Source organism: Lupinus angustifolius, chromosome LG13 (genome assembly GCF_001865875.1).
Source record: "Lupinus angustifolius cultivar Tanjil chromosome LG13, LupAngTanjil_v1.0, whole genome shotgun sequence".
NCBI lineage: Eukaryota > Viridiplantae > Streptophyta > Magnoliopsida > Fabales > Fabaceae > Lupinus > Lupinus angustifolius.
This window is the reverse complement of record NC_032021.1, coordinates 6,716,956-6,741,385: the sequence shown is the minus strand read 5'-3', so window position 1 is coordinate 6,741,385 and position 24,430 is coordinate 6,716,956. Positions and strand designations below refer to the sequence as shown.

At 32.2% G+C, this 24,430-nt stretch overlaps 3 protein-coding genes and 1 long non-coding RNA gene across 9 annotated transcripts; 3 read left to right on the top strand and 1 right to left on the bottom strand.

The window, feature by feature from the left end:
* LOC109363319 (annexin D4) lies at positions 1,035 to 5,491 on the top strand. Its single transcript, XM_019609545.1, has 6 exons — positions 1,035 to 1,151; positions 1,573 to 1,748; positions 2,914 to 3,132; positions 4,053 to 4,277; positions 4,977 to 5,045; positions 5,139 to 5,491. Exons 1-6 carry the CDS (start codon positions 1,106 to 1,108, stop codon positions 5,346 to 5,348), a joined length of 945 nt encoding a protein of 314 aa, XP_019465090.1. The 5' UTR covers positions 1,035 to 1,105; the 3' UTR covers positions 5,349 to 5,491.
* On the top strand, positions 8,017 to 15,986 carry LOC109325577 (protein LNK2). Of its 6 annotated transcripts, none has more exons than XM_019558015.1 (9): positions 8,017 to 8,211; positions 11,391 to 11,706; positions 11,910 to 12,039; positions 12,895 to 13,210; positions 13,754 to 14,410; positions 14,510 to 14,667; positions 15,227 to 15,417; positions 15,535 to 15,622; positions 15,720 to 15,986. In XM_019558015.1, the coding sequence occupies exons 1-8, from the start codon at positions 8,188 to 8,190 to the stop codon at positions 15,594 to 15,596; spliced, it is 1,854 nt and encodes a 617-aa protein (XP_019413560.1). In that variant the 5' UTR covers positions 8,017 to 8,187; the 3' UTR covers positions 15,597 to 15,622; positions 15,720 to 15,986. The 6 variants fall into 6 exon arrangements, with proteins under 6 accessions (XP_019413560.1, XP_019413559.1, XP_019413558.1 ...); XM_019558014.1 differs by having other exon boundaries at positions 15,526 to 15,604; XM_019558013.1 differs by having other exon boundaries at positions 15,526 to 15,622.
* Positions 12,090 to 12,890, bottom strand: LOC109325578. The gene is made up of 2 exons (XR_002105155.1): positions 12,154 to 12,890; positions 12,090 to 12,120 (listed from the first exon to the last, which is right to left on the bottom strand). It is a non-coding gene; the product is annotated as an uncharacterized LOC109325578 (long non-coding RNA).
* LOC109363547 lies at positions 21,615 to 22,908 on the top strand. The gene is made up of 3 exons (XM_019609807.1): positions 21,615 to 21,765; positions 22,199 to 22,337; positions 22,488 to 22,908. The coding sequence occupies exons 1-3, from the start codon at positions 21,615 to 21,617 to the stop codon at positions 22,906 to 22,908; spliced, it is 711 nt and encodes a 236-aa protein (XP_019465352.1).

Below are 24,430 nucleotides of genomic sequence, written 5' to 3'. Positions count from 1 at the left end.
GCATGGCTCCAATTCAATAAGGGATAGCAAAAAAACCCGATCCGTGGATATCTGTGGAAATACCCGCAACGGGTACCTGCAATAATAGCTTATGAGTGGAAGCGAGTTTTGTGATACCAGCCCTACGGGTACCCACAAATTTATATATTTAGTTTTTAGTTAAATTTTTATATATATTTATTATTATTTTAAGATTATATATTATATATTTTATTATTATTTCATAATAAATTACACATATTTGACTATGATAATAAACTTATCATATAAATATCATATTATTCATGTAATAATTATTTTTACATATTGATTATTACAAATTATATAAATATATAATTAAAATTAAAAATTCGTTGAGTATCCTTAAATACCCGCTATCCGCACGGATACCCGCAAATATTATGGGTTTGGGCATGGGAAAGCACTACTCGTGCCCGCCCGTGCCCGTTGCCATCCCTATTCAACCCGTGTGTTTATATTTCTTAACTTATAATATAATACCCGTGCGTTTATATTTCTTAACTTATAATATAATAAAAAACGAGTTATCTCTCTTTTATTTTGTTCTAAATCATTTGATTAATATCCTTTACAAGTTGCAACTGAAGTTTGAAATTATTCTTAACTTACAAATTTGCGACTTAAATATTCTGCTGTTACCTTAAAAATATAACTATCTCCATTTATGTTGTTTTCAATTTCGTTTTGTTGGAATTATATCAATATTTTTCCGTAGTTTTATAGGAAAACTCTTTATGTTTTGTCAGATTTTATTAAGTATAAATGTCCCATATATAGGTCATAAAATATCGATTTATAATCATTTCGAAACAAAATAACGTGATATACTAATTTCAGTGCTTTAACTACCAAGAAAAGAAGAAATTTCAACATTAAACGTATATATTTCTCGTGTTGATATTTAATTGGTCAAAACAGCTATAACCGGGCTTCTTATCATTCATTTTCATTAAATTTCCAAATGACGAAAATAACCTAGCATGTTCCTATAAAATGAATATATACACATTGCCCTTTCCACACTGATAATCTCATCTCATTTACTACCTTGGCTCAAAGTCCAAACAAAGAAGAATTGATCAAAATGTCACACAATCAACAATTAGAAGCTGTTACAAATGCTTTCTCAGGTTCTTTCTTTAGTTTCATATGCAGTCCTATTATTTAAAATTTGATGTTGAATTCCTCTTCCATACACGAGAGTTTATTACTAGGTTTAGATCATGATACATGATAACTAAAAAAATTTTAAGAGTCCAACTTTTCTTTAATTTTCTTAATTAAATAAGTTAAAAATATATAAAAATATCTCACCATCATATTTCACCGCTAAGGATGAGTTCATTTCTCATGATTGTATTCCTAATATATGAATTTTGGAGTTGGTGAAAGTATCGGTCACATGTTCACATATTTTTCCATTACTGTGACAACAATGTTAATTTAAAACACAACTGAATCTCTTAAACTTGTACATGTATATAATATGTTTATATCATTTTGAATATTATTAACATATGTTGTTGTGATTATGATGGGTAGTGATTGAAGGGCATGGAGTGGATGAGAAAGCATTGCTAACAATACTAGGAAAATGGGATCCTCTGGAGAGAGAAGCTTTCAGAAAGAAGACACCAAAACTCTTCAGTGAAGATCATGAACGAAATTTTCAGAGATGGGATGATCATCATGTTCGTCTTCTCAAACATGAATTCGTCCGTTATAAGGTACTTTTTTTCTCTCTTTTCCTTAAATGTCATCTAAATACTTTTGATTATAAATTATTTTAATCACAAATAAATTAATCCAAATAATATAACTGTCAAATTATCTTTCAACACATACTTTCTTTTTTGGTTTTTTATAAAAGAATAGTAATTTATATATATATATATATATATATATATTGGAAGGGTAAATTCGTAATGATATTATTAAAACATATAAGAATGATGCCAACTGAAACGCCTACAAAAACATCTAAAGAATGTTACTTTGTTGTCATGATTAATCATCAATTGTTTAAATAATTAATTTTTTGGGAATTTTCTTTTTCATATGTGAAACTCTGAGTGATCAAAATTATTTATAAATTATTCATCAATATAATGTTCATGTTACTTGGTAAAGTTTGAGTAAGTTTGAGGTACATAGTTCATCGGTAAATGAAAAAACTATTTTTATAATTTAAATATATAATTTTATACTCATAAGCAACTTTACTATTGAGTGAGACACACTCTACAAAAGAGATACAATATATGGGATAAAATTAATTATTTTAACAAGTTCCACCATAATTTACAAATACTTAGTTCCTTAATCATAACACCAGCCATTCATTCCATGTTTCTATTAAAAAACACTAGCAAAGGGAAAATTGCTATTTTTTTTGTAACAAGATTCTTGTCATAAATATATTATTTTTTTGATCGGTATATTAGTTGTTAGTACATTAATATTTAATATTTTATTGTGGGTGAGACTCGACCCTCCTCTTACACCCCTACCATCTAACCACCTTATAACTCCCATTTTATGTTGATGGTGGGACTCGAACCCACAATCTCCTGCACTCCATTTCTTACTACCACCTTCTTCACCATCAGACCACCTTATGACTCCTTGTCATAAAGATACTATTGTTCACATTTTTCATAAAATACACGTTACCAATTGTTGAAGGAACATTTTTAAAAAAAAATTAATAATACTCTTTTCTTGTTAACTTTATTTTTCAATAATAAAGACGAAATTTTATGATAAACGTTCATGAAATAATCACAAAATATTTTATTAATTCTTTAAGAGTAAGATTCAACAATTATAATAGAAGAAATAGAAGTTGGAATAATCTAATAAGTGGTCCCTTATATGACTGATTTTATTCAGAATGCTATAGTGCTTTGGGCCATGCACCCTTGGGAAAGGGATGCTCGTTTAGTAAAGGATGCCCTAAAGAAAGGTCTAAATGCATATGGAGTGTTAGTTGAAATTGCATGCACCAGATCCTCTGAAGAGTTATTGGGAGCTAGAAAGGCCTATCATTCTCTCTTTGACCATTCCATTGAAGAAGATGTTGCCTCTCACATTCATGGCACTGACCGAAAGGTGACACATACTTGAACCATCTTATGGGTATCCCCATATTACTATCCATCATTTTTAATATAAACTTTTGTTCTAAATGTATAGAGTTAGAATGATCTCTAGTACTATATAAAGATAAGTATATCCAAAACCACATGAAATTAATAACATGATTTGACACCCAAATACTTTTACCCTTAAGTTTAAGAATGTAATATATAAGCAATTACTCTTAAAGATTTATACACTTAGTGTATCGTTCATCATTTATTTGTATTACTTTTATTTAAAAGTTAATGATAATAAAAAATGAATGATACAGTGGCAATGTAAAAAACTTTTATTCAGTCCGAATATTGATATTTTTCTCTAAGCTTAAATGCAAAAGTAATATTCTTTTCTGAATGTGTGTGACTATCCATATTGAAAGTTTTAAAAATCATTTGTGGGACTCAAAAGTGGAGTATGTAAAGCAAAGAAGACCAATTATTGTTTCATTTGATAGTTATGAAAATGTTCAAACTTAGAATTTTTTTTGGTACAATTGAAACTTAGAAATTGATTGTGAAGCAAGATACATTTGATAAAAAAAGTAAATAGAAGTTAGTTGTCAAAGAATATTTAGGTGAGTATTTATAGTCATGGTTATGATCTTAGGCAGAATTTGATGAATCCAGAAGTTTTGTTCTATTTTTCTTGGTCATATTCTCCCTACTGAAATTAAAGTATTTTACTTTAATATCTAACACCCCTACTATTTATAAAGTACATGAAACATAAAAAAAAATCCTTGTATTCTTTTTCATCCCATTATTACACGTATTCCAAATGCTACATTACATTCATTGTTAAATGTACATTGAATTACAACACTTTCTTTGTAAAATGTTCATTGAAATATAGAACTATATATCTAAGTCCGCTATTGCTGTTGAAAACAGCTATTGGTTGCACTTTTGAGTGCTTATAGGTATGAAGGACCAAAGGTTAAAGATGACACTGCAAAATCAGAAGCCAAAACCATTTCCCATGCAATTAAGAATGCTCAAAATAAATCAATTGTTGAAGATGATGAAGTGATAAGGATATTCGCTACAAGAAGCAAACTTCACCTGCATGCAATTTACCAGCACTATAAAGAGATATCTGGCAAGAACCTTGACGAGGTATTAAAACACTACCACTTCACCATAATGTCATTAGTTTTATAAATAAAAGAGTCTAACCATTACACGAGGCTCCTATTCACTATGGTCTTAAAAGGATAAATGTATACAATTTTATGCACCTAAGTGGATAAGTTATTTTTAGGATTTGAACTCATGATCTAATAGTTAGTAAGCAACAACCTTATCTAGTGTTTTAAATTACGGTTACGGTCAGAGTTACTATGATTGTGATCATTGCGATGAAAATGACAGTCATTGCGGTGTGAATTATTTTGTGATTAAAAAAATATTTTTTTGAATTTGATGGGACCCTATACAACACGATGCAGCCATATCATTCTGATTCGGTGTCATACCATGATTATCTTCTGTTCCATAATAAGTGTTACCGTATGTGTCAGAAAAATACTTAAAAAATAAATTTTAATTCAAATATATTTATATCAACCAATCATAATATAATGACACATTGGATATCACTCATTATAAGACATCAGATGTGCAGCAGTCATGATTATGATGATGTGATATTAGTGCGACAATCACCACATCCATAATATTTTGGCTGCAGTAATAATTTATTTGTTCTATGATAATAATAATCATATAATTTTGCGTTAAGATTCTTTTTTGCTTAACTTTTAATTTTAGATATGAGATTCTATTTCTGATTAAAACATGACTGTGTTACGCTAGGATCTTGATGACTTGAGACTTAAAGAAGCTGTGCAATGCCTCTGTACCCCTCTAAAACATTTCAGTAAGGTAAGATAAAGTTACAATTTATATTCCAACTTCTGAAATATTAAACTTCACTTTCTCTAAATAAAATCATAACACTATTGTTTTTGGTCCTAGGTTTTGGATGCAGCATTGAAAATTGATGTGGATAAAAATACCAAGAAAGCACTTACTCGTGTAATAGTTACTAGAGCAGATATTGATATAAAGGAGATAAAAGCTGAGTACCAAAACCTATATGGAGTTTCTTTACAACATAAAGTTGAAGAGATAGCTAAAGGGAACTATAAGGATTTCTTGCTAACTTTGATTGCTAGAGGAGGTTAATTGAAGAAATTAAATATATGACAAATTCCTTTGGATTTCTGCTTATGTATTTTCCCGTGTGATTTTCTTCAATTTGTTGGATTATTCTCACGAATGAGAGGAACACATATAATAAAATAAATATGTTCTGATCTTGGCCTTTTGAAATGTTGTTAACCCAAATTTGGATTTGGATTGTATAAAACTGTTTCCTAATAAAAAGTTGTTCTTATCATTTGCAGCTAGTGTGGAAATATCTTCTATGAAATGGTTTCACCGATCACTCAATAGGTTGATTGACAACTATAATTAAGAAATAAAAATCTATCTTATAATTTTTTTCCTGCTTGATATTATTTTGGGTGACCAATTGCCATAGTAAAAGGAGTTTAAAAATTACAATGATAGTATAAAGTTTTTTATACGAACACATCATCCATCATTGATTTGTATTACTTTTGTTTTAGAATTAATTATGGTTAATAAATCAATGATGAATGATTTGGTATAAAAAGTATTTACACTATCAATGTATATATACTAAATCGTAGTAAAAATATCTACTAGCTTGTACTTTGTGAAGATGCATTGGGGTAGGAATGAGTTTTGGTAAAATTTTAAAAAGAAAGTGAGAAGAAGCTTATTTGAGAAAAAAAATTAAAATTTGAAAGACTTCAAAATAATGAGGTGTTTCATGCCTTTTGTGGATAAATAAACCATTTTGTTAATCATTGGTTTTCGGAAAATATTTTTTTAACACCTGCTTTTAATAACATTCATATATTGTAAAGTAATTATTGATGAGTTTAGATGAGTATTCAGATATATCGTTTTGAAATGAAGTGATGGAATAGCATGACAAATCAAATTATCATGCAAATTGGAATTTGTTCTTGCCATTATTTGAAAGATTAGGTTAACATTTGAACCTTGTGAAACATACTTGGACAAACATGTCATCAAGCCATGCATATTAGTTTGAGAGTCCTTACCAATTTGAGAAACAACATTAACAAGTTGAGTTAGCCATCATTTAATTGTATAGGAAGAGAGAAATAGGTTAAGATAAGAAAAACAGAGCATCTCTCATAGTTTTCATGGGTTTGATATAGAAGAGAAATAATGGGGAAAAAATGAACTGCTCATACACAAAACTCTTCCTATCCTATGATGCAAAGAAATGTAATCCATACCGAAGTTCTATTCACTTTAAAAGATGGTAAAGCAAATTCTAGAGGCAAACTTTTAGATAGTGGTCAAGGGTTATGCAAGCCTCTTCATCCGTTATCTTTTCTCTATCCATTGTTCAAATTACAACATATAGATACTATGATTCATATCCATGACATCAAAACGTATATGCTCACACTATGGTATACGTAAATCCGTCATCATGATTAATTACTACTGATATTTGAAGGTTCTTTCGATGGAATAAAATTTTCAGTTGGAGAGAAAATGTAACATTTATATATAAATACATTAACATAATATAATATATATGATAACAATAACACCATAATATGAATATCATTATTACATAAGAAAAAGTAAATCAAGTGATAAATAAATTTGAGTTTAGCTATCAAAGAACCTCCCTATTAATGCATAAAATAAGATGTGAGACAATCACACTACCAAAGCACCTCAAGAATATAACAACACGACTCATCGATTATGCTTTGTCATTTTCTTATTTATTTAAAAGTACCGAACTTAATTTGGGAAAAATCCGAATTGTTGGTGATCTATAACAAAAAGCTGAATTATTTGAGAATGATGTATTTAGTTTTTCTTCTATATTAGGAATATCATTAGTCGCTGGGCCCACACAACCCAATCTTGAAATCAACCTCAAGTTACCTCAGCCACCAATTAGGTCCTTCCCATGGCCTACCAAGCCCACATGCCCAAAACATAATAAAAAAGACTAAAAATTAATTTTAGTAACTCAATCTATTTTGAGTGATTCATAAAAAAATAGAAACTTAAAATATTAAATATGAATTAAATTAAAACATTTTAACATTTTGATAATTAATTTTTAGAACAATTTGATTCTTAGCAAAGAAAGACTCAGATCTCTTAATTTTGTTGTGTAATTCATAAAAAATTAAAAGCTTAAAATAGTCTATCAAATATATTAAATATGAATTAAATTAAACTATAACTAATTTTTAGAAAATTTTAATCCTTATCAATAAATATGATTTATAATAAAATACTATAATATTATTCGTTATATGATCCCACTTAATATAAGATTTGATTGCTATTGTTATTTAATTTTTGTTACAAACCATTTTAACTCACACTCACAATATTATATTATCTATCATTAATTTGAATAACTTTTTTTTTTTGAAAAATCAATAATAACTACATATAAATAATATATAAAAATCATTTTTCTCATAATTAATAAATTGATATGAAATAGATACACAACAAGGAAATTGATATTCACAAAAAAAATACAAGGTGCTCAAGTTGTAACCAATGAGGTTTGAGCATTTGATAGCCACTACTTTAGATACGCCCTTACACGTGTCAACAGTTCGGCTAACCTGTCCATTTGTCACGTGCGTTCTGTTCATGACCCCTTACCCCGAAAGCCGTTACTGTTTTGCTGAAACACTCGAAGCTTCTCTCTTCTTCTTCTTCTTCTTCTCACTTTGCATGCTCCTTTTATGACTCTATCCTTCTTATCCACCACGACGACGTCGTTCTGATTTCTCGCTTCAATTTTATGGTGTTGTTATTGTCGTCATCGTCATCGTTATTTTGTTGAGTTTTGACGGCGATGAGTGAAGTAATTCACGGTTTTGCTTCCACAATTTCTCTGCTACTTACATAAAACATGTTTGATTGGAACGATGAAGAGGTTAACTAATTTTCAAATTTTTTCTTCAATTTGTTGTGGTTGTGCGTAGATTGTTGCACTTGAATTGAATTTGTTGCTTGTTTTGGTTTACTAGATGTTGTTTGTTTTATTTGCTGAAATATATACTAGGTTTTATTGAAGTGCTTAGATTATTGTTTTTCTAATAATTTGTTGACATTTTTGGGTGTTATTTGGTATTTTTAAATATGAAATGATTATAAGAGTATGCATGAAGTAAGTTGAGGGGAAGACTGAAAATGTTGTTTTGCGTGTTGGAAACTTTGTTAGTTCTTTTGATGTGAAATGGTAACAGTATATGGTATTTAATAAATCAAAAACAAATATGTCAAGCTACTTAAATATTATTGTGAGCTAAACCAACATGCGGTCTCATTTGTTGTGTTTTAGAGGCTTAAATCTGAACTTGAAGGGAATAGAGACTTTTCTGCCTTTTTTTATTTTGTTTAGGTGTTCAGAGAATTATTTATGAATACCAAAGGATGACAAACATAGAGTTTTGCCTTGATTGAAATGTCGTACTTGTAGATAGTTTGATGACCCAATATAGAGTTTTGGTTATGGATCTAACGGTAAAGAGTAGAGTGGAGATGAGAGAAAATGCCAATATAGAGTTCCAAGAATCAAATGGTGGAAATTCAAGGGAGAGGAACGTAGGAATTTTAACCAATGGGTTTTTGGGAGCCAAAAGGAAGTACTAACAATATGTAAGAGGAGATGGCCAAATGAATTAGGAAGATAGAAAAAGAGAGGCTAGGTGAATCTAGAGGCTTTGGATCAATGAGTAAAGAATCATGTTGGTGGGATAAAAGTGTCCACACAAAGTTAAGGTGAAAAATAAATGTTATAAAGCATGGTCATTGTGTAAAAGTACTGAAAATTGAAAAAATGCAAGGTAGCTAAGAAAGAGACAGAGAAAGCGACAAGCGAAGCGCGAAGTAAAAGATAGAGTGTATGATGGATTATATAAAAAATCTCTAGATACTAAGGGAGGGGAAAGAAATGTCTACAAGCTTGAAAAGGTAGGGAAAGAAAGAGAAGACACTTGGACCAAGTAAATATGCATTAAAGATGAAGATGGAAATGTCTCGGTGAATGACAAATATTAAGGAAAGATGGAAGAACTATTTTCACAAGCTTTTCTATGATGGACATGATTCCTTGCTTTTTGATAAACTAAACATGAAAGATGAGGATCAAAATTATACATTTATCGTATACGAAGAAGCGATTGGACCAAATAATATACTTATCCTGGTCTAGAAGGTTCTATGAGAGCGTGAGATTAGTTGGCTTACAAAGTTGCTTAATGAGATCATGATGTCTAAGAATATGCTAGACGAGTGTAAGAGAAAATTTTTAATCCCTTATTTATAAGAACAAGGGTGACATAGAAAGTGTGCAAACTATATGTGGATTAAGCTTATGAGCCATACTATGAAGCTATGGGAAAATATAATTGAGCAGAGGTTGACACAAGAGAGATGTATCACTACTATGGTGTCTGGATAGGTATTGTGGAAAGTTCTAAAGAAGAAATGTGTTTAAATTGCCTATATTTGAGCAACCAACGATGTGTATGATGGGGCCAAGACTAGTTTGAGAACACAAGATGAGTTTTTAAAGATTTTCCTATTGCCACAGGATACACCAAGGGTCAATATTGAGCCCTTACTTTCTTACATTGGTCTTGGATGTGCTTAATGAGCATTTTCAATAATGGGTGCCACAACACATGCTTTTTGTGCGGATGATGTTGTCCTAGTTGGAGGCTTGAGAGAAATTAACTGGGAAGCTAGAAATGTAGTGACAAGCTCTAGAAGCACACGACTTTCGTATAAGTCAAATTAAGATGGAATATGTGGAGTGTAAGTTTAGCAAGTGATATGAAAACTCTAATGTAGAGATAAAGATTAGAGACCATCTCATACCACAAGTTACTAGATTTAAGTATCTTGGTTCAATCATATGCCACTAGGTGAATTGACTATATATAAAACATTGGATTCAAGTGGGTGGATGAAATGATGGAATGCTTCAGGTGTCATATATGACAGAAAGGTGTCACTCAAGCTTAAGGGGAAGTTTAACAACACAACTATAAGATCCATAATATTATATGAGATTGAATGTTGGGTGGTAAAATGCCAACAAGAGAATAATCTCAATAGCCTATGAGGTTGTGGCTATAGTCACTTTCATATGCCTAAAAATAAAGTTTGGTGTTAATAAGGAGTAATGAAGGTGGACGATGGTCATGGCTCATAGGCAAATAGCAGAGTTGTTCTTCAGCTTTCTTTTGTTATCTGGGTAGTAGAGTCTAGTCTAGTTTCTATTGTGCAAAGTTTTGGTCGAGTTGCCCTTAGCATTTATGGTGTTTTTTCTTTCGTTGATGTTTGTAGTTTTATCAAGTTTGGAGAAGCTCTATATATTTGGCGGCCAACCCCATAGAGTTATCGTAGTTGCTGAAAAGTTGGTTTCTCTCCAACATTGAAGTTTGATATTTTTGGCATGTTACTGTTTATTATGAGTTGTGGTTTCTTGTGTTTGTCAACTTATTGTTCATTGCAATCTTTTCAAGATGTTAGCTGAGTTCCTTCCCAAGTTATTCTTAAAAAGTTTTTGTTAGTGAAGATTCCCAGTTAGTAGTTCTTCACTTTCATTAAGCTTGTCGTGTAATAATCTATCATTCTTTGTTATGTAACAAGCTTTCGTTCCTTCTTCATTACAACTTAAACTACGCTACACAGGTTCGTAATTCCACAGAATACTTCAAAGTGTAAATTGTACTTCATAGGATGTGGCAAATTTTTTTATATCTGGTATGGTTGAAATCCAGTTTCAAATATGCTCTGTTACTCATACTGATGTTTGCAAAGTTTCGTATGATACAAAATCTACTACGTTTTCCTGGGATAAACAATTAAATTCTGATATCCTGCATTAGCTTCAAGGGTTGTGTACTTGTCTGATCCTTGCATTGCACAAATTGTGACACCTGATTAGAGTTCCTATAATATCCACTTGTGTCTATGAATGTACCTACTGCTTGCATCTAAATTGTTTTGTTTGTCTTGTTATATTTTCTCTTCAAAAGTAAGTTCCTACTGTTTACATGTAAATTGTTTTGTTCCTAATGTGTTATAATGGATTGTTTTCAGCTTGCTAACATATGGGGTGATCCGGGTGAGAGTGATGATCATATTGTGCCTTACCCAGAGGCAAGTGAAGAACTTCACAAGAAGAAAGAATGGAATCAGGAAGCTTCTGCTATTAAACTCACCGACCAGAAGATAAGAGAGGCTAAAGCTGATTTTCATGGAAGAAAGCTAGGAAGCAGTTCCAAAGTTGATAATAGTGCAGAACTATCTAGCTTTGAATATGGAACAAACTCATGGCCTGGCTTATCTTTATCCAGTTCAGATAAAAATGATCCGGATCCCCTGGGACTGGGTACTGAAGCATCTAAAAATTTAGGTGAATTTACCAAATTCAGTTCAGTATGAGTTGGTAAAATTGCTAATTGCTGGAGTTATGAATAGATAACATTTGTGTCTCAATGTGTGCACACGCATGTGTGCTGATGTCTTTTGTGCTAGTCCATCATCATTACATGAAAAATAATAACATGCATGTTATGTAGTTTTACTTTATTTTCCTAATTATATATGTTGTGACAGAGGAGACTATACAGCACGAGAAGGATGTAGAAAGTTTCCAAGGTACACATGAAGGTAAAGAGCAAGTTGATTTTGTTGACTATGGCTGGGCTAACATAGGAAGTTTTGATGACCTGGATCAAATTTTCAGGTAAAAATATCATGTACATTAATTATCATGTATATGATGCATGCATTTTCTGAGGTCATTGTAACTTGGGTCTAATTATTTCTGAACTTGACCAGTAAGCATAATGGGTGAGACTTCTCTCTGCATATTATATTTGATGACTTTTGCATTACACATTTCCTCAGATGCTCACACATGTTCAATTTGAGTTTAAGTCTTCTTAAACTCAGATGGAGAAATGTTTGCAGTTGTGCATGGTTGTTGCTGCAACAAGCCAACAAGTGCACAGGTAACACTCACAATGAAAAAGGAGGACACTATGATGTGAATTTTGTGAACATCTTCTTTCATTAAACTTGGATCCAAGACTAAATGTTGCTAGTATGGTCGTGCATATTTTACAATCTCTTGGATTTAACTATATTGTGCCGTGATGGATGGCATTTTAGAAGATATGAAACACATCTTATAATATCATTATTATATTTTAAATTATTTTAGAGTTTATTAGATGAACTTTTGGTTATATTTCTTATTGGTATTCCCTGATTTGTTTCGTTACTTATTTTAGGTAGGATTAGTAGTCTACTATCAATATATAGATAAGATAGCTATGTCTGTCCTTTTCATTATCTCAACATGTTATCATTATATTAGAATCAATATAAATCTCTTATTATTCTGTGTCTTTATATTCTCTTTTCCTTCTTTATCTAGAACCCTCCATTGACCACATTGAACAGAAGTACTAAATTTTCTGATTGACACTGTATTGTTTGACCTACATCTTTCCTTATATGTGTTAGTTATGTTAACATTTGTGGTTTACGATGGTATCCGTCTGACTGAGTACTCTCACGAGTGATGATTTTGCAGCAATGATGACTCTATATTTGGCCATGCAAATCTTGAGAATTCTGTTGAGCCATGGTCTTCCAAAGATGTCAGTAACTGTAGTAATAGTCCTGCACCCATACCTTTGGAGGCACCAAGTCCAGCAACTGATTTAAGGAACAGATCTGAGTATTTGGAAACTAAAGCAGAATATGTTCAACAAAATCATAAATCATTTCCCCTCAGCTATAAGAAGATTGATGATCCTGCATCTCATGATGTACAAAATGCTCACTCTACCACAGGAAATATGGGATATGCTAGAGGTAGAAGTAAGCGTACTGTAAAGGAGCAGCAGGTATGTTAAATCATTTTGCAGAATGACCATTGATGTAAAACAGAAATAAAGAAGCAAATGAATAATCTCAAAATAATCAAAACTTTGAACATTAATAAGATAATACCAGACAACTAATATGTGGCTTATATGAGCTGCCCAAAGACACTAAATAAACTGAGACAAGTGAACCAAACTTAAGACTCAAGTAATCCCAATCTAGAATAGTAAACAAGGGCATAAGCCAATGAGAATAAAGTATCTCTTCATACCAGGAGATAACTTATCTCCTTAAATCCACTCAGCATTTGACATGTGTCTTATTTCCCTTCCTTCAAGAAGTTTTCATTTTATAATATTTAGTAAAAGAAAAAATAAGACATGTCAAATGCTGAGTGAATTTAAGGAGATACGTTATCTCCTGATATAAGGAAATACTTTATTCTCTAAGCCAATATGGGATAAAATAACCCAATACCAAATAAATAAATCCAATCGTTACCTTCTGTAGCTACATACACATACGAACTATCATGCTCTCTAAAAGCTCCAATAAAATTACAGGGTAAACGAGAGGAAAAAGTGCTGTACAACTTTTATGGTAATTTGTCTCCTTCAACAACCTCGTCAGGACAATTTGGGAATCAATTGGCACCTTCTGTAGTGCAATCTTCTTCTATTATTAGGCAGCAGAAGCAGCTTCAAGGACCTGGGACACTATACTCGAACATCATTAATCCATATGTGGCATCATCTGTGCATGGGAACCATACATATCCTGCTATGTCAATGCCACTACGGGCTCAGTCAGGAGATCTTGGGCATCAGTCTTTGCTTTCTGAGTATGATTTTTCGCCTAGTATAGTCAATCCTTTGAAGAAGTCCATGGACTCAGTCAAGCCTCTTACCATGACTCCTCAAGAAAAAATTGAAAAATTAAGGAGGCGACAGCAAATGCAGGCGATGTTTGCTATTCAAAAGCAAAAGCAACATTTGGGTCATCAGGTTCCTAGCACCAGTAAACCTATGACTAAAAAATTCTCCTTAGAAATGCAAAGTGATTATTCTGATGGAGCTGATCCTGAGGTGGGAGTTCTAAGACCTCTTCCTGCTCTAGATCCGCCAACTGAACAAGATGATTCTAATTCAATCTCTGTGGCGATTAATGATCACTCTGTTGAAGACACCATACTATACATGCTTAATGATATTATATCCAAGGTGCAGTTGAGTTGATAATGGTACATACTTTGTTGTATAATTATTTCCTTTACACTAATCCAGACATATCTATGATCTCGAGGCTAATTTTTTCTACAGTTAGATGTCAAAATAAGACTCTGCATTAGAGATAGCTTGTTTCGCTTGGCACAAAGTGCAATGCAGAGGCAGCATGCTAATGATACAAGCAATACAAACAGAAGCATCAGAGGAGAACTTGAAGCTCTTTCAAAAGAAGAAAGTCATAGGCAAAATAGGTTTGGAAATCTACAACAATGCACAACTACTTTAATATCTATTACTTGTTGATTTTTGCTTCATAAGTCAAGAACTTAATATTATGAATCCAGTATCATTCCTTCTCCAGTTGTTTAGGTTAAACAATGGGTCATCCACTATCAACAATTCAAGTTAATAATGTGCTTGTTTTAAACTATGAATTTGGACCATTTCAGGTTAAATGTGCTCACTGCAACGAACTTGATTAGGCATCACAGCAGTACTTGCTTTTCAAAGATGCTCATTGACACTAGATTAGGCATCACTTCAAATAAGAGCTCATTAACTAGGCCAAGTATATTGCTGGTTTAAGTTGAACAGAATAGACAAGCATATGTTTAAACTGCATACCTATTTATTCACTTTAATATGGCTTCCTTTCCTGGTTAACCATATTAGATATAACAATACCATCTCCAGTAAAAGAATGTTCATCTTGCAAAAAAAGTTGGTCAATTAGCTTCTTAGTTAAGGAATATCATGATTTAGCCTTTTGTGATGTTAACTTCACTTTTCCCTGCTTGGATAATATCACAGATATGCTAAGATTCCTGATGTTGAAACGGAGACAAATCCCATTGATCGAACAGTGGCTCATTTGCTCTTTCACAGGCCTTTAGAGTTAATGGTGAACTATTCTGACAACCCGAACTTGCCTATTTCTGCTAAGATGCAATATGAAAGCAAAGGTGGTAAGCTGGAGCACTTTCCTGTAGGGTACTTGCCAGGTGAGGACTTGAAAACTAATCAAGAATTTTCACACCAAAGGTTTAAGAATTCTTGCTCTTTGTTTGCGGCCCGACCTATAAACCAATTTAACAACAATCCTTGCATAGACACTTCGGAGAATGCTTCTAACAATGAGCATGCTGATGTTGGAACTAAGGAGCTTGAAGCTTCTCAATGAAGAAAAAGTTCTCCAGGAATCTTAGGGTAATTCCATCATTTATTTCATCCATGGTTATTGCTACGCTTTTCTAGCTCACTTATAGGATTTAATGACATTGCAATTGTTTTATTTTATTTTCAGCTGTGTGGATGATGACCAAGGCAAGTGTTTGAAGCCTACCACCAAGAAATCTTTAGCACAAGTTTCATTGCATACATGTTATCTACAATATATATGTTTGTTCTGTTTAAAAACATAGCTGCATGCATCTCAGTGCCTGAACATACTGAAGTTCGTGAGTGCTGAGTTATTTTAATCATAACTATTTCAGATTTTGTGGATTAGTCGTAAAGCCACTCATGTCAAATTAATGAAGTCTGGGACTCTTGGCCAATCAATGGTCAGAATGATTTGGACAAAGCTTAATGGGGTATTTCTACCCAAAGAGGTAAAGTAGAAAGCTTTAGAGAAGAAATATGTTTGAATTACCTATATTTTGAACAATCAAGAATATGCCTGATGAGGTTAATACCAGTGTGATTTTTTATTGCCATTGAGGGTCAGCATTAAGAGAGGATTTAAATGAGAACCTAGAAATGTGGACACAAACTTTAGAAGTATATGAGTTGAAGTACAGAATAGTTGGAGTGTAAGTCTAGCTAGGGACTTAGAGGTAAAGATTGAATATCATACCATAAAGTACTAGATTTTAGTATGACAATTAGCAAATTGTGTTACTCTAACTATCAGGAAAGATTTATTGCATAGCTAAAAGAAATTGAAGTTAAGTGATAATATGCCAATAAGAGAATAAATTTCATATAGCAAAAATTATAATGTTGTGTTGGATGAAAGAACACACTAGATAAAATATGATAAAATTGAATGCATAACAGAGTTGGAGTAGCTCATATTATAGAAAATATAATTTGCACTTTCATGGATTTAAACACGTGTGGAGGAGATTATTAGAAGTTTCAATGAAGAGAGTTCTTCAAATGAAGGATAGTAAGAGGAAAAAGGAGACAAAAAAATGATATGCTAAATAATTATGAAAGATTTAAAAACTAATGCTTTTATTGATAAACATATTAATTCACCTCAACCAACTCCATTATTAATTACCAATGGAACTTAAGAACATCTATCTTTTGTCGAGCAAAATATTCTAGAAGCTCTCATTTCTAACTACATACAAATCCCAAAACATCATTTCTTCTCTAAAAAATACTGACACTCACTTGACTCTTGTTTTTATTCCCCACATACTAGCCACTATTTTTTCCATTTCTATAAATAAATTGATTTTCTATTTTCACACTTAATATTTATTTTTATTCCTTATATAATGTTTTTCATATCCTTCACAACTAAATTATGACTTTCTCAAGCTCACTCAAACCCTAATTTCAAATCTCTATATTTTTCATACCAACATAATAATTTGACATAACAATTGAAATTGGTATATTTCATAATTACAACAACACAAAATATATAATTACAACAAATTATAAAATAAACAATTTGACATATAAACAACTATTAATTTATTAAAAATACTCATATGTATACAAATATAATTATTTAAAAACTTTTTATGACGATGTAATATCATAAGCGAGTACCTAACATTATGGTAAATACAAACAAATTCATAAAATATATTTCCAACAAATCAAAACATATAAGATACTATATATCATCATAAAAACAATTAAAAACTCTTATATGGAAAACAATTTTACACTAGAAGAATAGAGAATTTATTTGGGAGTGTAGCACTTCAACAATTATAAGGAGGAAATTATATTTATATATTCTAATAAATAATATCATACCAAACAACAATATATAATTATTAGGATAAGTATTGTGTTTATAATGATAAAGGATCAAATAGATAAAAGGATTGAAAGGATTGAAAATATTAAAAGGTAAAATATTTATTGTAGAGTTAGGGATAAATGATCAAAAGAACAAAATATAATATAATAAATTTTATGACAAAGATTATTATACCAAAACTATTCAAATGAAAATTAAAATGAAGATAATGCGGTGAAAATAAGTAATATAGGAAATATTACTCGATAAATTATTATAAAAAAATAAATACACAAATATATTTAATGCAAATTCTCATGTAGGTACTTCTAAATTTATGGATAAATTAATAATAATATTTTCAACTCAAAATATATTTAAAATACTATGTTTAATACAAAAACTCACTTTAAAAAAATATAGATACACTTGATTGTGTTATAACCAATAAAGTAATTGGTTTTTGAAATAAAACTAAAATAATAAACTTATGAGATAATCATTCAAATGATAGAATGCTCATCTATAAAAATCTTTAGATAAATCTATAAAATAAATCCAACTTTTCCAAAAGCATAACAAAAATAGAAAATTGTGGGTATTACACATGCTCATGACCATTCAAATTATTGAATATTTGCTACAAATCTCTATTAAGTGAAAAATTTGAGAGTCTAGTGATCACAACACATTTCAGGGTGTGGATACCCAATTGAACGTTCTTAACAACTTTGTACAATTTAGTGAGAATGTTATATGTTTTTATTTTATCCCTTCTAAATAAGATGTTTTTGTCTTTACATATCGAGGCTTTGGAATGCTCATGAAATCACCACCGGTAAGGTATTCAGTACAAAAATTAAGAGCTTCTTCAACAACATATCGCTCGACAATACAACCCTCTGGTCTTGATCGGTTCTTCATATACTCTTTTAATGTCTTCATATAATGCTCAAAGGGGTACATCCATCTCATATAGGAAGGGCCATATAGTTGTGTCTCTTGAACAAGATGAATGCTTAGATGAACCATTATGTCAAAAAAGAAGATGGGAAATACATTTGAAGCTCACACAAAGTCAAAATAATTTGTCTTTGCAATGTAGGTAATTTCTCAAGGTCAATCACTTTGCTACAAATTGCCTTGAAGAAGAGGCATAACTTAGTTATGGTTCCTCGAACATTTTTAGGTAGAATTGACTGTATTCCAATAGACAACAAATGCTCTATAAGTACATGACAATCCTGAGACTTAAGACCTTTTAACTTGAGGTCTTTCATTGATACGAGGTTCTGAATGTTGGAAGAGTACCCATCTGGAACTTTAACATCATGAATAAATTTACAAAATTCCATTTTCTCCTTCCTCGACAAAGTATAACCTGCTGGAGGTAGAAATGTACGTTTTCCCTTCATTATCAGTCTCAATTCCTTTCTTATTCCCATACTAACCAAGTCCAACCTTGCATTCAAGCCATCTTCGGTCTTACTAGGGACATTGAGTAAAGTACCAATGAGACTTTCAAACACACTTTTTCAATATGCACATTGAGGAAATATCTTACATATAATGAACTCCAATATGGTAATTCAAAGAAGATTGACCTTTTCTTCCACCTGTTTGTGACAATTTCTTTTGCAAAAGGTTTACTAAAGTTATTATTAAAACCCTTTAGCTTTTGAAATAATTGGTCACCCGTCAACGACAAAGGAGCACGACCTTCTTCATTGTTTCCATCAAATGCTTTTCTCCATCGCCGATAGTGATGATCTAAATGCAAAAATCTACGATGGCCAAAGAAGACATATTCTTATAGTATTCCAACCTCATTGAATGAGTATTTTCTTCAAATACATGACATGGCCAATAATTATAAGGAAAACTCACTTTCAATTTAGTGTTGAATGCGTGAATTTTGAGGTTAAATGAGTGAAGGATTTTCGAAATGGATGTTGAATGATTTTCTTGTTGAATGAGTAATGATTTTTGAGGTTGATTTTCGGTGTTGAATGATTTTCTTGTTGAATGAGTAATGACTTTTGAGGTTGATTTTCGGTGTTGAATGATGATGAGGTTGAACGATTTTCGAAGTCGATTTTGAGAGTAGATAAGTTTCGCTGCTGAGTAAATGAGTGTTGGGATTACAGAATGTGTGAGAATGTGAGAGCATTTTAATTCTTTAGAGTATGAAAGATATAATAATTTTTTTAATGAAATTCAAATTAAAAATGACATTATTATATTTGATCAATGATAATTAATTAAATATATAGAATAATTAATAATTGCAATAAATAACATTCAAACAATATACAAAATGAGAAATAATTTTGTATAAAGAAAATAGTGAGAATTAATTAAAACCTAATAGTATATCTTGTGCACACACTTAATTGTTGATAATATCGACAATACTTCTTCTAAAATACGCTGTTGTATAGCTAAAAGAAAATAATATGAGAGATAAGTCATCAACAATGCTTTTTATGAATGCGTTGTTGAATTCAATGTAATCAACAACACATTGTTAAAAAGCGCTGTTCTCTAGGTATAACAACAACGCATTCATAAAAAAACACTGTTGAAGACCATTATTCTTAATTCTACACAGTTAAGCACACAACATAAAATAACCTGAATGCATACAGAAACATAACAGAACAACAAACTGAACGCATACAAAAATACCAAATCATAACTATATGAACACAACTGAATTTATATATTGAACATTAGTTACACTGTAATGTTACAGAAACATATATTACATACACCAAATTATATACATTACATTGAATTCTACATTAGTTGAATTCCCTAAGCTACAATCTATACAAAAATCTACTATACCTATGATTTTCCAACAAAACTAAGTATAAACTTTGACCAATGTTCTCTAATCTGATTGACTTGGTCATCTGTATATGACTTTCCAACAAACTTAATAACAATACATTTTATCAATTTGGAAGTAAATGTATTAAATCTGGGATATTGGACTTACATATTAGACCAAATATTTTAATTAAAATTAAACACTGAAAATACAGTTAGATTTCTTCAACATAATGTGGTTTCAAATTTTCCAAACTTATGGGAAAATCTACTACTTCTTGGAACAATCTCCAACTTTCTTGAATCTTCTTCTTCTCAACAAAATGTTTAATGAACACTGCATACCATGGTGTTTTCTTAGTGGCACTCAGGAATCTGCTAAACAAGCTCCTTTTCCTCCAACAAAATCCTTTGCTCAAGTGGTGAAAAGAATACTTGTGATATATCGGTGTCTCAACTACCTCAAACCTGTATCAAAAGGGATGCAATAGCCAAAAAAATACCAGAGGATGACTATCAAGCTGGTCTATAAAGATGCAAGAGTCATCTACATGGTACGATTATTCTTTCGAAGGGTGATACCCCTATTAAATTTGCTGATTTGAAATCTAAGCTCACTACACTATGAAGCATGATAGGAAAATGGAATATGATATCACTTGGGAAGGGATTTTTTGAATTTTCTTTCTCCTCTGTTGAAGACATGTGTTCTGTGTGTGCAATAGGTTCTTGGAACCTTAAACCTGGTTTCCTTCGTCTCTTCTTATGGACACCAAATTTCAACCCAAGCTTGCAAAGACCGTCTCATTGCCAAAATTAGGTAAAAATTGTTGGTCTTCCACAAGAATATTGGAGCCCAAGGATTATATTCTCAATAGCAGGGGGAATTGGCACCCCTATATCTTTGGATGAAGCCACAAATAACAGAACTTTTGGTCACTTTGCCAAAGTCCTTGTGGATATCAATCTGAAGAGAGGGAGGGTTTTGTGTTCTTTGTGTCTATAAAATATGACAATCTTCCTTATTTTTGTTTTGGGTGCTAGGCCATAGGTCACTTAGTCTCTAACTATAGAAAAACAACTAAGAAAGAACCTACAATGGACCAAAAAGCAACAAGGAATCCAAAGGTAGTAGAAAAAGAACCATCTTAAGTGAAAGAACCTGAACTGTTCATCAACCTGAATATAGATGCAACATATGTAGTTAATCAGGAAAATATGGAGAGAGTCAGAATGCCTCCCCAAGTTGAACAACTAAATGATTCATCTGATGAGCACATGAGTTTCACAAGAGAGGAAGAAACTCTGGAGGAATTATCAAATGACACAAATCAGAATGAGCAGGATCATGCCACAATCTAGCCATTGGAGGAAATGGAAAATCAAAATGCTGTTAGGGATATGAGAAATGTGGGAAAACTGTGGGCTAATGAAACAATTGAGGAGGTTGAGGAAGAAGTAGATGAAGATGGTCTCTTCATTGATGTTTTAACCAAGTCTCAAAAGAGAAGGCAAAAAAGGAAAAGTAATCAAGGGAAGGTTCATTTTACCCGAATGTGTGGCTATCTAAACACAACTCAATGAAGGTCCTCTACTGGAATTGTAGAGGTATAGGCAACCTAAATACTAGGTTGGTGCTTAAGAATATAGTCCATGCTAATAAGCCTGATCTGGTTTTCATAGATGAGCCAAAAATAGCTATGCAGGACATTAATCATGCTTACTGAGATGAGTTAAAGCTGAAGTTGTTTATAGTGAATATTAGAAATCCAATGCTTCCTAGCATTTGGGGATTGTGTAGTCAACATATCAAAAAATTTCTATTGTTGTCTCTATTGAGAACAAGACTTTTTTCCTTTGTGCAATGTATGCAAATACTAATTACATCTCTAGAAGGCACCTTTGGTCTGAGATCACAAGCTTAATGGATGCTTATGTTGGCTCTTGGTGTTGTATAGGTGACTTCAATGTGATTCTTGGGGCTAATGAGTACATGGGATCAAGAATTCCTTCCAGAACTCCTTCTGAGGAGTTTAAAACCTTCTCTGATAATGTTGGTCTTATACACTTAATCACTAGAGGTGCAGAGTTTACTTGGTCTAATAAGAGAAAGGGTTAAGCTCTCACTAAAAATAAGTTGGACATGGCTATTTGTAATAATGACTGGCTCTCAGATTGACACCAAGTTTCTTGTTGCACTCTTCCTAGAGTTTCCTTTGATCATCACCCTATTCTCCTATGTTCTAGCAATTCTGCAGCAAGTAGAGTATCATCTTTCAGATTCCACAAAATGTGGTTGAAACATCCTGATTGCAATAAGGTCATTGAGGAATCATGGAGAGCCAAGGTGTATGGGTGTCCAATGTTCATACTGGTAACAAAGCTCAAAAGACTCAAAAATGTGCTCAAAGTTTGGAATGTCAATGTGTTTGGAAATATTCATCAAAAGGTGCAAGAGGCTGTGGCTGAGGTTCAAATAATCCAAAACTGCCTCAATGATCTTGGTCAGGATAATGACTATTTGGATCAAGAAGTGATGGCCAAGAGGAATCTGCTCCATGCTCTCAATATGGAGGAGGAATTTTGGAAAGAGAAAGCCAGAGTTAATTGGCACACTAGTGGTGACAGGAACACATGTTTTTTCCACAGAGTAACCAAAATCAGATAGGTTTCCAAATCAATGAATCTTCTAAAGGATACTGATGATGTGATCACTGACCAGGAGGAAATTGCCAATCATGCTCTAAACTACTTCACTGATCTCTTTGGCTCTTTAAATGACACTACTAATAATTCTATCATTAGTGAGGTAATCCCTAACCTAGTCATTGAGGATGAGAATCAGATATTGACTTGTGAGCCATTTATGGAGGAAATTAAGGGTGCTTCTTTCTCAATAAATGGTGATGGTGCTTATGGACCAGATGGGTTTGGAGGATGCTTCTATCAGACTTATTGGGATATAGTTGGTAAGGATGTATGTAATTCAGTCAACCAATTCTTCAATTCTGGTTGGATCCTTCCTAACATGAACTCCAATAGCGTTGTGTTGATTCCTAAAGAAATTAATGTTGAGAAGATAGGAGACTACAGATCTATTGCCTTAGCTAATTTCCAGTTCAAAATAATCATAAAGGTCATTGCTGATAGGCTTGCTTCCATACCTTCAAGAATTGTTTCTCCTCAGCAAAGAGGTTTCATAAAGGGTAGAGCTAGCCAAGATTGCATTTGCATAGCCTCTGAGGCCACAAACTTGCTAGACCATAAAACCTTTGGTGGAAACATGGCCATTAAACTTGATATAAGGAAAGCTTTTGATACCCTTGACTGGAATTTTATGCTTGACACTTTAAAAGCTTTTGGTTTCAATATGAAATTTATCTCTTGGATCAACACAATCCTCCATTCAACAAAGCTTTCAATAAACATCAATGGCAAAGATATAGGATTCTTTAACTGCAAGAGAGGGGTCAGAGAAGGAGATCCATTATCTCCCATTCTCTTCTGTTTGGAAAAAGACATCCTTAGTAGAGGAATTACAAAACTCTTGGAGGAAAGGAAGATCAAACCAATCTCTGGTCCTAGAAACTTACTCACTCCCTCACATGTTCTCTATGTCGATGATGTGCTCATTTTCTACAGAGGCATTAAAAGGGAGTTGTTAGCTCTCAAACATCTCATCCTTGACTATGCTCAAGTTTCTCGTCAGAGCATGAACATCAACAAATGCAAGTTCTACATAGCTAATGCAACTTCTAGGAAATTGGCAAACTTGGCAACTTATTTAGGTTTCTATGTTGGTAGCATGCCTGTCAACTACTTGGGTGTTCCACTATTTAGAGGGAAACCTAGGAAATGTCATCTACATGGTATTGCTGATAGAATAATCATTAAGTTAGCTAAGTGAAAAGGATCAACCTTATCAATCATGGCGAGGGTTGAGCTTGTTAAATCATTCATACAGAACATCTTCTCAGCTGCTAAAGCACTTGGATTCTTGCATCAGGAATTTTATTTGGTCAGGGGATGTTAAGGTCAGGAAGTTGGTCACAGTTGCTTGGTCCAAAATCTGCAATCATACTAAAGCAGGGGGTCTAGGATTGAGGTCTCTAAAGAAAATAAACCATGATGTAATGCTTAAGCTAGCCTGGGATATGCTCTCCTCTGATCATGATTGGGCATGTTTATTC